This window comes from Sarcophilus harrisii, chromosome 3 (genome assembly GCF_902635505.1).
Source record: "Sarcophilus harrisii chromosome 3, mSarHar1.11, whole genome shotgun sequence".
Taxonomy (NCBI): Eukaryota; Metazoa; Chordata; class Mammalia; order Dasyuromorphia; family Dasyuridae; genus Sarcophilus; species Sarcophilus harrisii.
This window is the reverse complement of record NC_045428.1, coordinates 494,671,943-494,690,254: the sequence shown is the minus strand read 5'-3', so window position 1 is coordinate 494,690,254 and position 18,312 is coordinate 494,671,943. Positions and strand designations below refer to the sequence as shown.

The 18,312-nt window shown below is 39.8% G+C and overlaps 1 protein-coding gene across 7 annotated transcripts in view; it reads left to right on the top strand.

Annotated features, from left to right (window-relative positions):
* Positions 1-18,312, top strand: part of SIK3 (SIK family kinase 3) — a 263,061-nt gene that overhangs the window by 226,589 nt on the left and 18,160 nt on the right. For 5 of the 7 annotated variants that reach the window (XM_031961307.1, XM_031961309.1, XM_031961306.1 and 2 more), the window contains 13 exons: positions 73-191; positions 686-796; positions 955-1,098; positions 1,553-1,630; positions 5,645-5,754; positions 7,359-7,512; positions 7,798-7,953; positions 9,440-9,510; positions 11,629-11,772; positions 16,021-16,171; positions 16,877-17,002; positions 17,320-17,405; positions 17,947-18,056. In XM_031961307.1, coding sequence (XP_031817167.1) covers positions 73-191; positions 686-796; positions 955-1,098; positions 1,553-1,630; positions 5,645-5,754; positions 7,359-7,512; positions 7,798-7,953; positions 9,440-9,510; positions 11,629-11,772; positions 16,021-16,171; positions 16,877-17,002; positions 17,320-17,405; positions 17,947-18,056 — 1,560 coding nt within the window. The remainder of the gene's footprint in view (positions 1-72; positions 192-685; positions 797-954; positions 1,099-1,552; positions 1,631-5,644; positions 5,755-7,358; positions 7,513-7,797; positions 7,954-9,439; positions 9,511-11,628; positions 11,773-16,020; positions 16,172-16,876; positions 17,003-17,319; positions 17,406-17,946; positions 18,057-18,312) is intronic. The other 2 variants (XM_031961311.1, XM_031961308.1) reach the window with 1 other exon arrangement.

Here is an 18,312-nt window from a genome sequence, read left to right as displayed (position 1 = left end):
CAATTCTTTGGAATTCTTTCCCCCCCACTTCCCCAACCCAAGAATAAGTAGCCTACTGTTTCTGTCTTGCAGAATGTGAGCACTTGATCCGACACATGCTGGTATTGGATCCAAGTAAGCGCCTTTCAATGGAGCAGATCTGCAAACATAAATGGATGAAGTTGGGTGAAGCTGATCCCAACTTTGAAAGGGTGAGCTTTGCAATATCTGCCTAGGGGTGGCTGCAGTTTCCTGGCTATGATTTTGTAATCAGGCCATGACTTGAAAAGGTAGGAAGTGGAATTAAGCTATTGTGTAACATTAAGGGAGCAAAGTAGAACTGCCTAGATGGGATATTAATGAATATTAAAATAGCAAGACAGCATGCATCCTACATCAAATTCCCTGGCACTTCATAGTATATCCAGCCTCTTGATTGAGCTCACCAAGTCCTTCCCCCGTTATTTCCATCATTTCAGCAAAAATGATTTATACATGAATATCCTATTTGGATCCCCCTCCTAAATAAATAAATAAGGCACAGAACAAAATGTTCACAACAAACCTTTATTTACAGGAATATCTCATTTCAACATTATCCCTAAGCTAGCTATTCCAAACTAGCAAATTTTGCTATCAATGATATGAAGGGCACTCTGTTTTAGAGAACCTATCTCAATAATTTAGTTTGTAATTTACCTTGCAGTTAATAACTGAATGCCAGCATCTGAAGGTAGAAAGACAAATGGAGCCTCTGAATGAAGATGTTTTGTTGGCCATGGTGGAAATGGGACTGGACAAGGAGCGAACACTACAGGTAACTTTATAGGGAATGGAAAATAGAGTAAGGTATGATATGGTTTATGTCCCTTTCTCTTTTTTCTGCCTACAGGCTTTTATACTTCATTATTGCTACTGAAAGAGTTTAGACAATGATGTCTTATTTTATCAGGCTTTTCCCTGTTCTTTTGGCAGTCATTAAGGACAGATGCCTATGATCACTACAGTGCAATCTATAGCCTACTATGTGATCGGCTTAAGAGACATAAGAACCTGCGTATTGGAGGACCTCCCAGTGTACCTCGGACCATGACCTTCCCCGCACCAGCCACTATCCAGGTGAGCAGCAACCTTAGTGTACTTGGTCTAGAATAGGCAACAGCTGTTCTGCCTAAAAACTAGGCCTGAGTCACAGGAGCCACAATCAGTTAGACCTCTTTTTCCCCACCCTTGTCCCATTCTCTCCTTTCTTCCACTCCAACCTCCCAAGCCCTAGGGTATATCTTCCTTTTCAGAGGTCAGGAGGATAACTGGTGCTCTTTTGATGGAGGAAGATGAGAGGCTGAGCAGCCAACAGGATATTCAGTTACAGGATGCTGTTTTCAATAAGGTTGGGAGGGATTCTCCTAATGATAATTTTGTTTCAGTAGTTTTTAGATTTTGAGTAGCAACAGGGTTAAACATTGTAATGAAAGCTCTCGGAAAAATAAGTTCTTTTTCTCCACTGATTATGGTGTCTGTGCACACACTTGTTTATGTGTATGCACTCAAATGTATGTCCCCTGTTTTCTAGACGGAGCAAGCAGGTACCGCTGTAAGCATCAATGTTCCCCAGGTGCAGCTTATCAATCCGGAAAATCAAATTGTGGAGGCAAGTATCTATCCCTGACAGGCAGAAACCCTCCTCATCTTCCCCTCCCCCCCAATATTTTTTTTTTAATTATGAACTTGACCAACATGGGCTTTACACATGCACACACAAGAAGAAGATTGTACATTGAAATTCCGAATCATTGTTGCTCCTAATCTTTCAAAGTACACATTAAATTTAACACAGTAGTACCAACACTACTACCCCCTTTTTGAACTGCCTTCTGTGTTCTTCTGAATATTTTTAAAGTATTCCATTTATCCTCTTGTCTTATTTTCTTTTTTCACATCCCCCTCATCCCATAACTCCCTCCAGAAGCAAGAGCCCTCTCTTTTACTACAGAAGTATTCTTGAGCAAAACAAATTCACATTGATTGTATCTAAAAAGGGATATCTCATTTTGTTCATTTCATCCATCTGCATTCTTCCAGGAGGTGGGAGACTTGATTGCATCATCAATCTTTGGGTGTCATTTTTGATTACTGCATTTTTTAGTCATAGGATCAAGACTTAGAGCTCTAAAGGACCTAATCTAACCCACTTGTTTAAAAATGGGGAAAAAGAAGTTATGTGATTTGCCAAGGGTCAGAACTTTTCAAGTGTCTGAGGCAAGATTTGAACTCAGATCTTTCTGCTCTAGGTCCAAAACACTATATTCTTCCTTTTGAGTTAAATTTTTCAAAGATTTTTTATTCAAGATATTGTAGTTAGTGTCAATGGATAAATTATTCTCCTGGGTCTGTCTGCTTCATTCTGCATCCATGCATACCAGAATACCAGGCTTCTCTGAATTTGTCCCTTTCCTCATTTCTTACAGAAGGAAAATATTCTGCTATATCTGAATATCGTGAACTAAGGTGGTAGTTGTGTAAGTAAGAAAAAGGAGGTAGATACAAGCAAAGTTATATAAATAGAGACTACAGGATTTGGCAAACAATTGGATATGTGTGGTTAGGGAGAGTGAGGTATTGAGAATTAATTCTGAGATTAACTCAGCATTGGAAAGGCTGGTTATTCTATTGAGAGAAATTGTGAAATATGAAAGAAGGATGACTTTAGGGGAAAGATAATGAGTTTACTAGATATGTTGAATTCATGATGTCTTGGGAACATTCAGTATAAAATGTCCAATAAACAACCAGTAATGCTTACTAACATAATGCTAACTAACATAGTAATGAAAGCTGTCTGTCTGGCCAGAGAGAGATAGATGGATAGACAGATAGATGTAGAAGATAGATAGATAATGATAATGGATGGATGGATATGAAAAAATATATACCTATGTAGATAACTCCCAATCGTATATATGTAGATCTATAGATATAAATATTTATTTCTCTAGATATTTAGATGGGTACCTATTGATGTCTGTCTATATATCTGAGAGTTTTCTACATATAAATGATTGTTAAAGTCATGGATATGATGAAGTTACCAAAAGTATTAAGAGGAGAAGAAAAGAGGGTCCAGGATAAACCTTAGGGAAAACCCAATGTTAGAAAATATGATGATGAGTTTGCAGAGTCAGTTGACAAGAAGCAATCAGACTGAAAGAAAACTAAATGGATATAGTGTGAAGAAAAACTCAAGAGAGGTGAGGATGATCAATGCCAATGAAAAATGTCAATAGTATTGTCATTTTTATTATATTGGCATGGAAATATCATGATCCATTCATCTCTCTTCAATTATTTGAGTTTTCATTTATTTCTTTAAGGAATATTTTTAAGCTTCATTACACTCCCTTCACTTTGATTCATTTGTTGAACACAATTATAAAACATTATGAAACCATATTAAACAAATCCATTACAAACTTATGTTACATAGTTTAATTTGGACCCTCATAACAGGAAGGAGATCTTTTTCTACCTTTCTAATTAATTCATCATCTTCCTCATCACATTGATGTTTTCAAACATTCTCAAACTTCCCATGGTATCCCTTATCCCTACCTTCTCAACTAGGGACTTCACCACAGATGTCACTGAAAAAATTGTGATCATTTGCTGAGGATTCCCTCTTCTTCCTTTCTACTCATTTTTCATCACTTTAATATCTTTTCCCCACCATCTCATGCTTCCCCTAGCTCACTTGAAGAGGTATTTATTCTCACCATGACAAACCCCTTTCTATATGTATTCTTGATTCCAGTCTGTCTTCAGCATCAGATTGCTACTTTTGCATCCTCACTGTCTTCAATTGTTAATATTTCCCTTTATAACAGTCTTTCTGCTGCCTACAAACATGCCATTGCTTCTCCCATCCTTTAAAATAAATAAACCAATAAAACTCTCAATTCATGCAACTATGTCATTTAGCTACTTATTGAAGTTTTTGTTTTCTCCTCTTGACTAAACTCCTTGAGAAAGCTGTCTATACTAGATTTCTCAACTCTGTCTCTCTGTCTCTGTTTCTATCTCTCTCTCTGACTCTATGTCTCTCTGTCTCTGGGTGTGTGTCTCTGTCTCTGTCTCTCTTTCTCTCTGTCTCTCTTTCTCTCTGTCTCTGTCTCCAAAGTTAGGAACTTTTCATTCATTTATTCATAAATATACTGCCAGAGCAATCCCCAAGTATGACTCACAAATTAGAATAGGGTTCAACATAGGTGATGATGTTAATTTGTGATTTTCTAATCATCACGGAGCCTTCAGAGAACCATTTCTATTTGAATTTGACACCATTGCTTTAATTGACAAATGTAATATACTTTTCTCAGTCCTCATTCTTCTTGAAGTATCAGCTGTCTTGCTCTAGTGCCCTTGCCTCTGAGATACTTAAGTTTTTGTAGGTTTTTGTGGCACTGCCCTCTTTCTGATTCTCCTCTTACCTTTCTGACTATCCTTTCCCAGTTTTTTTCCCTGAATTTTTGTTTAGTTCATGTTACCACTATTTATGTACTCTGGTACTCTGTCCTGTCCCTTTTTTCTTCTTTATATCAGACATTCTTAACCTAGAGTCCTTAAACTTGGATGAAAAAATTACATTTTTATTTTTACTTACCTCTAAGTGAAATTTAGTATTTCCTTCAATCATTTAAAAGTATGGTTCTAAGAAAAGGTTCCTAGGCTTCACCAGACTTCCAGAGGCATCCATGATACAATAAAACTTAACAAACTCTGCTCTGTTCTATCTCATTTAGTAATCTTGTCAACTCCTATGAGTTCATTGAGAACCTTGCCCTAGTCTCTCTGAACTGAGTCCCACCAGAGTCACCTTTTGGACATCTTTGACAGGCTATCTCATAGGTTCTCAAACTTAACAACTTCAGGACAGGACTCTAAATCTTCTACTTCAGAGCCTCCAAACTCTCTTCTTACTGAGGGCACCACTCGTCCTCAGCTTGTTCCTCATCCTGGTCTCACAAACCTGGCCTGCTGCTGTGTCTTGTCATTGCATTGCAGTTGTCCCTGCCTCCCCACTCACCAGGACCCTTCTGACATAGATCCCGTCACCTCTCCCCCGCTCTATTGCTGCAGCCTGTTGGTTGGTTTCTTCCCTCCAGTCCATCCTCCATGCCACAGCATCATCCTATCCGGTAGACTCCAGTGGCCACCGGTTGCCCTAAGGATCAAAGAGATCTCCTATCTGATTTTTAAAAAACTTTTACCACTTGGCCTCTTCCTGTGTTTTTAATCTCCTTGTGCTTCTCTCCTTGATATGTCATCTAGAGTCCTGCTACTCTGGCCTGCTTGAAGTGTCTTCTCTTTCCTGCCTCTGCCTTTTTACTAGCTCTTCCCCATGCCTAGAATACTCTCTCTCCTCACCCTTGCCTCCTTCGGGATTCAGTTCAGGCTTTTCCCAGTCGCTCCTCCACCCGGGCTAGTCTTGACTCCACTACTACTGTATCTTGTATGTCAGTATTTATATCTTCAGCACTCAGCACAATGTTGGGCACATAGTAAGTACTCAGTAGCTAGCTATCTTTGTATAATTATTGTGCATATCTTTGTAAGAAAAGGTATATACCAGTCTTTTCATCTTTCAATTTGATTATCTTTCCTGCTTCAGACGGATGGGACAATGAATTTGGACAGTGATGAAGGTGAGGAGCCTTCTCCTGAAGCCCTGGTCCGATACCTTTCAATGAGGAGGCACACAGTGGGTGTGGCTGACCCTCGGTGAGTATTTGAGTAATTGCTCTCTATATACCAGCACAATGAATTTCTTCTTACATTGCAGTTTTTCAGTGACCATTCTTCTCTAGGAGGTACAACTCTGCTTCTTAGCAATTAGCTATTTTTATAGCAATTTACTCATCAAACATTGAACTCAACCTTGTTGAGTATGGGTAGCTAATTATTGCCATGTTCCATTGCCATTTTACACATTAAGTTGGAAAGATGTCATCTTGTCCTGATACATATCAAAGGAATCATATGGAGAGAACATACTCATTCCATGTATATTACCATTTTAGACCAACTTCCTATGTCTTCCCACTAAATGCTACAGGTCCCTTTCCTTGATTACCTCCATATATGTATATATATAATTATAAAAGATTAATCAAAGTTTCCTTTTCTTCCCCTCCCTCATACTCTCACAACAAAGTTCAAGTGAATTTGACACCCTTCATGATACTATTAAGGTGTTTATCAGATTCAAAATTTATAATATATTATATCATATGCATGTAATATATTATATTACATGCATATGATATAATATATGAGCCAGCCCAGAGTGATGCATACATCTAAGGTATAATCCTAACCTTGGAAATCAGCATTCCCTGTTCCTCCCCTATAGGCTGAGGATCCTGAGGTATATGATTAGTCCTTTTTCTTCCTAGCACAGAGGTTATATTAGTAAAACAGGATTGTCTTGTAAAATTTCAATTCTCTTTCTACAAATAGATTTTCCCCAAAAAAAGTGTTCTTTACATGCTACCATGGTGCCTGTTGTGTTTTAGTCTCATGTGATTGAACATTCTGCAGATATATTCTGGTTCTACAGACTATGTCAGCTGCAAAGAGGTGGAGCCCTATGTCATTCTCTTAGATGGAAAGATTTCTTATTTTAAAGTTGTAAAAGCTTCTATTGTGGCATGACAGCTCCAAAGATACAGGGCTTCTTTTCCCTAGCATCGCTGATGAGCATAATTACATTCTTTGCTTGATGGATCAGCCTCAAACATAGGGTAGCCATTGTTTCAAGTGAATGACCTGCATTCTCCTGAAAGTTTTTATTCCCCTCTGAGGCTTTAGAAACCAACATGATGCTGGCTACTTCCATGATTTTTTTCTTGGATAAGGAAGATTGGTTTTGCCTTTGTCTGAGAATTAGCACTAATATCAATCTCCCCTTGGGTTTCTCCATTGCTATAGAAAGAACTGACAGAAGCCACAGGAAACAAAGCTGAATTTTAGCCTCTTTCTCATTTAGAGATGATAATAGCTGATATTTAGATAGAATCTTAAGGTTCTCAAAGTGCTTTACATCTCTTAACAGCATTTGTTCCTCACAACAACGCTATGAATTAGATACTATAAATGCCACTTTTATAGTTGAATATACTGAGACTCAGGTTAGATGATTTGTCTGTGATCAAAGAAATAGGATCAAAGGTGAGTTTAAAACCAAGACTTCCTAATTCCGGGTTTACCTTTTTCCACTATCCCATGCTACCTCTCCTAGAAAGTGCTCTGAATAAGAGCCAGACTGAATTTCTCTCTCTCTTTTTTTTTTTTTTCTTTTTTTTTTAAATTTTATTTACTGTCAGCACGGAAGTCACAGAAGATCTTCAGAAGCTTCTTCCAGGCTTTCCTCGAGTCAGCCCCCAGGCTCCATTCCCCCAGGTGGCTCATAACATGAATTTTGTGCATAATCTACTCCCTATGCAAAATCTGCAACCAACCGGGCAGTTAGAGTACAAGGTATGTGGACAAGGGAAAAAGGAATGTCTATAGCATCTTTTGAGACTCCTCTAGATTCTTGGACCTTATCATCACTGGGACTTAAATGGTTTTCCATTGGGTAAGGAAGATTTTCTTTTCCTACTTGGATTGAGAGGGCTTATTTGTAAAGAATATGAGGAAGAATTGTAATTCCCTCTAAACTCTGATCAAAAGAGCCTTTAGTTTCATAAGGTTAAAGTAAGATGGCTCCCTCCTCCCTTTTTCCCATCCCATCAAACACCTCTTCCATTGTGTCTCTGGCAGGAGCAGTCACTGCTGCAGCCTCCCACTCTACAACTGCTAAATGGAATGGGCCCCCTTGGCCGGCGAGCATCAGATGGAGGAGCCAACATCCAGCTGCATGCCCAACAACTCTTAAAGCGTCCAAGGGGCCCCTCCCCTCTTGTCACCATGACACCAGTGAGTAGTAGCACAGACCCACTTGGATCACTGACTTTTCTAGGGGTCTTTCATGCAAAGGTAGTGTTCCAAAAATATCCCAATCACGTTTTGGTGTTCTTTTTCCTAGGCTTAAGGTAAAGGTCTTTCCCATTTTCTTAAGAGGACTGGAATTTCTTTCATGATTCTTTATCCTCTTTTTCTTTTAACCTAATAATTTCTCCTTGGTTGTTGCCCAACTTTTTCTTAAAGTGGATCCTTCCTGGAAGAGACATCTTTCTGTGGGCTATAACTGGTTTCTGATGTACTAGATCTTCATCCATTATATCCCTACCTCTGCCTCTTTTCATTACAGGCAGCAGCAGCAATAAACAGCAACTTAGCTCACAGCTCTTGGCTGGGGATCAGCTTTTCAGTAAAAACTAATTGAACCTGGTAGTTTCTTCTAGTTGTTATTTAAATTGATTTCTGAAAATTTCTCCCATCAAAGCATTTTCTCCTTTTTCAGTAACACTTCATCCTGTGTTAGAATTTACAATCACATGATTTCTTGGTTCCTCCCTAATTCTCTTGCCCCCTCAATTCCTTTGTTTTTAGCATTTTCTCCTTCAAATTATTTTTCTCCCTTGAACTCTAGTTTTGTTTAACCATTTTCCTGGTATGTAATCTCACTCAGGAAATATCTAACTGGTGACTGTCTACAAAGCATTATACTAAGTGCTGTAATTATTATATGCCTCAGCATTGTCCTTCAGGAATTTATAAACAAGGTAGGGAGATAAAAAGAACACAAATGAAGCTTTGAAGATACACTGTAAAACTATAGATGATTATTTGTCCAAGTGAGGTGGACTTAAGAAGTCCAATTGGATTCTAAAGTTTCAAAAGAGTGAAAGATGAACGGTGATGAAAATGGTCAGTGAAGACTTCATGAAAGAGAGGTATCTAGAGCTGGTCTAATTGAATGAAATGTGCATCAATAAATCTGGCTATATTTTGACCAGACCATTCAGTTTCTTTTTTTGTTTCCACTTTCTTAAAGTGTGGTTTAGTACAAAGAGTAAGGAATCTTGGATTGAGATTGAGCCTCTACTGCTTACTAATTGAGTGTGATGGACAAGCCATCTCAAATCTTTGAACTTCAATTTCTTTACCTGTAAAATAGGACTAAAAATACTTGAACTATTTATCTCACTAGGTTGTTGTGAGGAAAGCACTTTGTGCCCTGTAAAGTGTTTGACAATTGTGAGCTGCCATATTATTCTGTGCTTCTTGTGTCCCATGGGTCTTTTTTGTGCCGAGTTCCAGTCTGAAATAATGATTTGGGTATTTCCTTTAAGAGGGGCTTAAGGAAGTATGCATTAAAAGGATGCAGGGGAAAGGAGACTCCAAAGTCTCCCCAAAGGCCTAGAAATTTAATAGAAGAACTACCCAAGGAGTCAGATTTGGGAAGCAAGAAAAATTACCAGTAGGCTCTCTTGTGCTCATCATTGCTGTTTCTCTTCAGGCAGTGCCAGCCGTTACCCCTGTGGACGAGGAAAGTTCCGATGGGGAGCCAGATCAGGAAGCTGTACAGAGGTAATGTGACATCTGGCGGAGCTTGCAGAGCAGCCTTGGGCAGCCTCTCCTGGCAGGCAGCAAAGGCCGTGGTGCGGTGCAGCTTTCAACACTGATGGGGCCTCTGGGTGTGCAAGATGGCATGCTCCTCCTGACCCTGAAAGCAGCAGAAGACTGCCCAGGAAATGGAAGCTCCTTCTCTGACAGCAATCACCCCTAAGCACTTTACCTATGCGGCCCCTCTTCCTCTTTTCTTCCACCTTTCCACATCAGTGATGTTCATAAGGCACAAAAAAACCTAACACATCCCGATAATCTGTGTATTTGCTGACAGAAATTGGAGATGTTGGAATCCTGATCAGTGCCCCTGGCACTGGGAGAACACACCCTTTGTGATATTTACACTGAGCTCTTTCTGTCCCTTTATACCTGAAAGATACACACATACCCAAAAAAATCTGAAAGAGATGCAGACCTTTGTGGTTTGCAAGCCTGGATTAGATGCTTCGTCACAGAAAGGATCAGCTTTTCAGTATTCTATTTGGTTTTATTTTGATGCCCATAACGCTCTATATGCCAACTATTGAAGTTGCTTTTTCCCCCTAAGGAATGGAGGAATGGGATGTGACTAGAGCTCTTCCTTTTTTTTTTTTTTTCTGGAAACACCACCAATGTTCAAGATCGTGTATTTTTCTTTAAGGGAAATTGGAGTAAAATTATTTTCTTAAGCTCTTAGGGGTAAAGCTTGGGTGCTTTTATCAAACTGGATATTAAACTATTAATGGCTTGTTCCTTTTGGCACATTACCACACCACTAATTATCCTCTATCTATTAACTGACTGCTTTCTAGTTTAAAAAGACAAAGTAGCTAAAAATAAAAGGCCATTTTTCATGGAACTGACCACTGGTAGCTAGTGTAGCTTTTCATCTTCCTGTTGTCTATGTTTGAGTATTGTGGTGCTAAGGCCAGATTGTCTGAAGTGGGGAAGGAAACATGGGGCGAACAAGGAGTGAGGTACAAAAATCACTAGAGATTTTTGCTATTCAAGGGGGGGTATACTTGTAATATTCTTCTTTTTTTTCTGGGAATGTTGCAAACGATTGCCACCATACAGACAGGTTGTATTAACTGGATTTTAGAAGAGTAATTAAGAGACTTGCTACCTTCCTTCCTTAAATCACCTTCATCGTTTATTCTTTCATTCCTTCCTTAGACTTCATTTTCTACTCCCTTAGTTTCTTTCCTCTTTGGTCACACTTTTACAGGAAAACATGCCTGTCAGTTTTTCAATGAAAAACTCCAACCCTCAAATTTACAATAGAGTTGGAAAAAACCTTTAACTTGCTGCAAGAATTTAACTTCAAAGACCTTGAGAGAAAGCTTAATGAGGTTGGGGGCTTCCCTAACTTTTGAGATCTTTCATTTTTAACCTTCCTTTTAAAAATTGAGCAGTGCTAAGAATTCAACCATGTCTTTATTTCCTTCTTATCAAGAAAGTAGCTGTTTCTTGAGCTAACATCACTTTCTTCTCTAAAGATCCAGTAGCAAATACAAGATTTAAACGTGAAATAACATCTCTTTTAACTTCATATGTAAAGATCTTTACCATCATCTTACCTTCTGTAACTTAGTGAAATATAACTGAGTTTTCTATGAATAAAGGCCCCGAGACTTACTGAACAGATGGAATTTTATTGGGTCTTTCTCAGCACTTCCGCTATGCTCAGATCTGGAAGCCGTATCCAAGAAGTACCTATTCTTTCTTATATGCTTCTATTCACCAAGTCTTTTGAAAGTTGGAGGGAAAACAGAAATTAAGTTAAAAATCAAAGAAGTATCTCTTTATTGGGCAGAGTAATGGAGACAGATTCTCTTGTCTTGTTACTAGTCTTGCTCACTATATTTCTTCAGTGGCTACTGTTGTATGGCCACTTAGCTATTGAGCCAATTTTGGTTTGGCCAGCTATGCATTCTGCTTTTCATTTAGTTCAGGGATCCATTCCACGGAGCCCTTATTTGAGCAGTAAAGAGCACATTTTTTTCCTTGTGCCTGCTTTGGAATAACTTCTAATGCTTCTTGCTGGAGAATATTCCTATCTCTCTTTTTCATTATAAAATGTGCTCCTGCTTGTTGCAGATACTTGGCAAATAGGTCCAAAAGGCATACACTGGCCATGACCAACCCAACAGCTGAGATCCCTTCGGACCTGCAGCGGCAGCTAGGACAGCAGCCTTTCCGTGCCCGGGTCTGGCCGCCTCACCTGGTACCTGATCAGCATCGGTGAGTAAGCCACATGAGCTGTGGGAGACCCTTGAGGCTCAGCTGACAGGCACCATCCAACTGAGTTTGAAACAGATGGTGTCAAACAGCAGAGCTCCAAATAGAAGCCACCTACCATCCTGAACTTAAATGGGATCAGTTCCCTTTGAATAGTGAAAAGGGCAAAGTTTTCCAGCTGGCCCTTGAACTGTGTGAGCTTCACTTTTCCCAAGTACTTTGCACAGCTCCTTATTGTCTTCAGCTGATTCCCAGCCTTCTAGTTATTGATTCAGAGATGAGATTAAACCTAAGACCTGCCACCTGGAGAAGCAACCAGAAAATCTGCCTGTTGCAGGAAGTTTGATGGCAATATCAGCAGACCTGACTTTTAATGATCAATCTCCTGCAGAAAAATAAGCATTCGGTGGTATCATCTTTCAGTGTTACACTGTGCTTCAAGGTATGGAAGAAAACTAACTCCTCTGGAAAACAGAACTATGGCACCTTGCTTATTGCTGCATATTTACAAAATCATCACTTCAGTATTCTAAAAGGAAAATCTTCTTACATCTCTTTTCAATTGTGATCAGTTTTTTGGGGAGGAAAAAAAAAGCATGGTTAGGATTAATCTTTCTAAGAGAACTTTACAAAACTTGAATATTCAAGTCAAATTTGGGAACCAAGAGGAAGATGGCACACATTGTCTAGATGAATGACTTTGACTAAAGAAGGATCCTCCAGAAAGGCCATCTTTCTACTCGATAGCATTGTGTATCCAAGAAGAAGCCTCAAGACAAATGGACAAAGCTTTAAACCCCACTTCAGGTCGCCAGCTTTTTATTTTGCTTAAGTCTCACTGGCAAGATTTATCTGGCATTCTTCCTTGATTAGGTCAAGACAATTACCAAGGAGATGAGATTGGTGTACTATTGCTATGAAATTTTGCAACCAGTTCACACTAGCAAGCTTGGAAAAGTGTCTTTTATTGTCACTAGATAGCTGCTGCTGTGCTGAGCTAAGCATTGATGTTATCAGCAGAAACAGGTGAACTCTGAGCAAACCAAGACAGACTGATTGCCACGCTGGAACTCTGGAAAAATGATAAACTCTCCTCTACCCAGCAGTAACTTTTCATAAAATCATTTAGGAGTCTTGGAAATAACTTATGGGATAGACACTTTTTTCCATCAATCCCTTCCTTCACTCATCAGCTCTAGTCTCTATCATTACCAAAAAGATGTTACTTCTTTTCTCTTTTACCATCAAATCATTGAATGTTAGCATGAGTAATTCAAGTTCTGAATTGGATTCTCTGAATTCCTGAGATGGTATCCTTATTAGGAAAATGTACAAATTAGCCTACATTTACAAGCAGCTGTGCCTATCCGAATCCCCCTGGACCTTTTACATTATTTGAGGAAAATCACATGGGCTCAGAATACACACCAGGGTCCTTTTATTTGGTTTACACCCTACTTCAAAGTAGTGTCAAAGCTTTGCCTTCTAGAAACTTGCCTGCTTTGAATAAGAACATTCTTTTTAGAACATTCCAAGAGGTTTTTAACAGCTAAATCAATTTGAATGGGGGCGGGGGGAGGATGGAGGATGCACACAGTGGGAGTAAGGAACCCAGCAAATTTGGATGAAGTCACCAGAATATGACAGCAGAGAGGAGATTGAGGTTAGATAACAGGGGGAAAAAAACATTTCAGAGCTACTGAAATGGAGATTTTAAATGAGATCTGCTCTAAAGTTCTTAAAGACCACCTTATACATTCATCTCTTTGGAGTAATTTAGGTATGTAGTTCAGTTTGGAGGTAGGAGGAGTCTGATTGAACTCGGTCAGGGAAGTCTTTGGTGTTTTTTTTGTTTTGTTTTGCCAACCTTGAATGCCTACTGTCCAGTGGAAAAGGGTGCCCTTAACTCAGTTTTGTTTCTTACACGTTTGGACATAATTTAAAAATAAGTAAAATTAACAATGTCCTAAAATTCAGAATAGTGATTTGACTAAAGTTGACTGTTAAACTTGAGTATCAGTCCATTATTCATTATCTAAACAGCTGATCTCAGTCTCTGATTGGTTTTCTGACTCTTTTCATGGGTGGTGAATACTTATAGTGAGACTAATTTGGTCTCGTGTGACTCAGTAGAAGGGGTAGGTCTCCTGAGTGATTAAGACTTGCTTGATCATTTAATAACTTTGAGGAGTCATGAAGTTTTGGAAGGAGATAAAAACACAGCTAAATCCACAAAATTGTCTTTCTTAGTAAGTTTGACTTAGCCTCTTTCTGAGGTTAAAATGAACCAAAAAATAACTAAGAATATTATTTTGGAAAAAGCTGGGCCTTGTCATTGATGTAACCCTTGTACCTACAGTGATTCTGAAGCAAATCTTCACTCACATCGGTGCCCAGCAACATCAAGATTCATATAGTGCGTGAGTCTTTAGAAGTCATTACTTCGAAGGGAAGGGGATTTCCATCCCCACCAGGCCTGTCCCCTTAACACCTCTTCATAGTCATCTGAGTCCTTCCCTTGCCTGGAGTGTATCTGAGCTCTCCTTAGCCGCCTCCTCAGCTGTGGCTTGTGTCAGTCCGCAGTGAGTCATTGGCAAGGCAGCGCATCCTATCATTGAGTTCAGTGGCTGTCACCCCTGCCCTGGGGAGGAAACCTGATCCTCTCTGTCGGAATGCTGCTTTGGCAGTCTGACGTGCATGCTTGAAGGCCATACACATCTCTTCTGATTAGGTAATAAGAGTTGTATCACCTTTAGCCCTGGTGCTGTCTCAGGCACACCTTATTGGTGGCCAGGCTCTTGTCTGCCTTCGTTCTGAAGGCCCCGCTCTCCCAGGATGTGTGTGTGTCTTTGCAGAGTGGTCACATCACTACTACCCCATCTTCTGGAGAGGGGGCAGGGGGAGAATGAGGAGGAAATCTCCTTCTAGGAAAGGTTTCTTTTCAGAATGGCCAAATGTTTCAGCCCACAGCTATCTTTTCCTTTAGCTGTCAAGTCACGGGCACTGCTTTGAATCCTATAGAAAATTATTGGCTTTTCATTCAAGTTTGGCAATAGTTTAATGATTTATCTGGATTAAATGAGAAGTACTGAAAATATACTTATAGCTACAGGACATAATGGATATAGTCCTGGGCCTAGAGTTAGGAAGAACTGATAAATTAAAATCCAGGCTCAGAAATTTACTAGCTGTGTGGATGTGACCCTGAGAAGTCACTTAATCTCTGAAGGTCTTTGTTTCCTTATCTGAATATGGGGATAATAACATCTATCTCCCAGGGATCTTGTGAAGATCAATTAAGGTAATGTTTGTAAAGCACCTAGCATAGTGCCTGACACAGAGTAGGTCCTTAAAGGAGGAGGCAGGTCTGCCTTAGGAGTGATACACCAGCCCCTAACGCAGAACTTCAAAATTCCATGCAAAATAAAAAGCTGAAAATGCTGATCTCTTAATACAGAACTTATTTCTGAGACAATTTGTAGCCAAATCAGTGTGAAGTCCTTGCTTGAATGACACGATCATAGATGGAAGAGATTTCCAACTCAGTTTAAGCTGGGGACATTCAGAAACTATCACTCTTTATGCCCCCAGGTTCAGGTGTCTGTAAAGGCTGGATCTATTTGGTTTTCACATTTTCATAATCTTGGTAAAGTTTGAAGGGCAAGGTTTAAGCACTGGTTTTAGAAGCAAGAGACCCAAGTCAGAGGCCCAGGTCTAGTCCCCATCAGCTGTGTAATCTTAAGAAAGCCACTTAGTTCTCTGAATTTTGGGATCTTCCTCTGTTAGGTGTGAATAATCATATTTGCATTATCTGCCCCACCGTGTTGTTGTGAGGCATGAACTTCACTGTGTAAGTACAAAGTTAATATTATCAGCATCATTAGGCTTAAAAGGTAAAGGCATGAGCTCCTTGAGAGCAGGTGTCAGCTTGTTTTTCTCTGTGTCCCCAGCACTTAGAAAATATGCATTTATTAAGTGTCTATCCTAGCTAATTCCCATCAAAGGTAAGTTGAAATGGAAAGTGCATAGAAGTCCTCTGAAAGGAAGACTCAGCCTATAGAAAGTACACATCAGCTCCTTAGGTACAACACATCTGTAAAATATTCATGTCCCTATGACAAATATAGACCATCTGCTGTCCTGGTCCCTGGATAAACATTTGGAACAGGCAGTCAGTCCTCCTTTTAAAAATTGTGTTTTCAGAGCCCTTGGAGACACCCAGTCTCTAACCTTCTTTTCCCTTGTGCTCAGCTCTGTCTACAAGGACTCCAACACCTTACACCTTCCCACAGAACGTTTTTCCCCTGTGCGCCGGTTTTCTGATGGGGCTGCAAGCATCCAGGCTTTCAAAGCTCACCTGGAGAAAATGGGCAACCACAGCAGCATCAAACAGCTGCAACAGGTAAAGGAAAGGCTACAGGTGCTGCTGTAAGAGTATGATTAGTACAGACAGCCCAGACAGGCTCCCCAGGAGGGTTACATACGGTCCTTCTGTAATACACAGTAGCAGGATTGCAGCTCATGGCTTAAGAAAATAATCATTTTCTTGTAAGAGGTTTCTGCTCTCTAATTAAGAAGCCCTTTGCTATCTACCACTACTAAGAGACAAGACTGTTGTTCTCCCTAGGTTTTCCAGGAGAGTATCTTGTGTTTGGGTTGTACCTTTTTCTTCCAGACAACCCTGGCATTCTCCTACTGGTCAGTAGTCTGTATGAGCCTGTGGTTATAGCCACCTGGCTGCCTTGGCGAATTAAGAAACATGCATTTAGATTCAATATGAGTCTGTAATTGAATCTTGGCCTTTGGGAATGACTGATCTTTGAATGGCACCAGCTATGTGCATGTGTTTTACAGCAGACCATAGTCTCCATTATTATCCAAGTCATCATGGGATGTGAGAACTGGCACAGGGACTTGTACAGCTTTTTTTCATGTTTCTGTATGACAGCCTGATTGACTATATTTAGCACACAAATAGAAACATATCAGTTTCTCTGTACCAAGGACACTTCATCTCCTGTGACTTTTTCTGCCCATGAGACTGTAGAGCATCTGTTGTGATCAGGGTATGGCTCCATCGAATCTGTATTAACTGCATTCATTCCAGGAGTGTGAGCAGCTGCAGAAGATGTATGGGGGACAGATTGATGAGAGAACACTTGAGAAGACCCAGCAGCAACATATGTTATACCAGCAGGAGCAACATCATCAGATTCTCCAGCAGCAGATTCAGGTAGGCTTCTCCAAGCTCTCTCCAAGTTTAGGAAGGCTTTGATTTTCAAGCCATTTGTCTAACAACATTGAATGAAGTTTTTAAAAGGAGTCTTAGCAATAACAAACCCTTTTAAGGTTTGCAAAGTGTGTTAACATGGATTGTCTCATTTTAGTGATATTTTAAGAGTTGACATGTATGATAAAATGCAAAATCTTCTGGGAGCTGAATAAGATAGGCAGATATCTTAGTCATTGAGACTTCTACCTTTTTTCTTCCCAGGAGAACAGCCCACGATAATGTTATAATTCAACATGATTTTTCTTTACTAATTTTAGGATTGTATCCGTCCTCCTCAACCCTCTCCACCTCTTCAGGCTACATGTGAAAACCAGCCAGCCCTTCTTACCCACCAGCTCCAGAGGTGATAAATTGTTTTGCTTTAGATCCAAGATATCTCAATAGTAAAGAGCTTTAGGGCTAACTGATTTGTCATGAGAAAGCTGTTAGCTTTCTAAGGCATTCTCTCTGAAAGTTCCTATTTTTAAAAGCTAAGTTGATAATACAGTATTTGGTTTAAATTTCAAAGAGCAGAGTCCTTCAATTCAACTGAACAATTATTTATTCAGTATTTACTATGTTTAAGACATTCTTAGACACGTCCTTGAAGTCATACCCATTTGTGCAGCTTTATTTCTACTTGCTTATTCCCACTAAATGGGTAACTTGATGACCTGGCGCAAGAAACTGAACATAGGCCTCCTTTGGACTCTGCTACTATCTTTTATGAGGGGTCTGATAAACTAGGGAGAGTTATTGATTGGAGGACACTGTGGATATCGTGTGCCTATCATAAGCCTTAAAGCTAAGGACCTGCTGGTCTGTAAGGTAATGATTGGGTGGTTGACTTCAACTTCATGATTGTGATAAAATCTTCAGAGGTTTGTTTGTGTTTCTTTTTAAAGGTTACGGATCCAGCCTTCTAGCCCTCCCCCCAGCCACCCCACCAACCATCTCTTCAGGCAGCCCAGTAATAGCCCTCCCCCTGTCAGCAGCACCATCCTCCAGCCTCATGGTGAGTGGGAGAGGTGGGCAGAACCATTGTGTGTCACGTGGAAAGGAGAAAAAGAATTTCTCATTAGATCTAGGCCCAGGAACTCTAGTGACTGTTTTAAAATAATATTTTTTGTGTGAAATATTATATTTATGCCATAGCATACCATTCCCTGGCTCAATTTAATTCCACATCCCGTTAGATTTTTGGTTAGAGGTAAGAGGTCATTGTTCTGACTGACTTCAGATGTAAAAACCTCTTGAGGATTTGTTTTTAC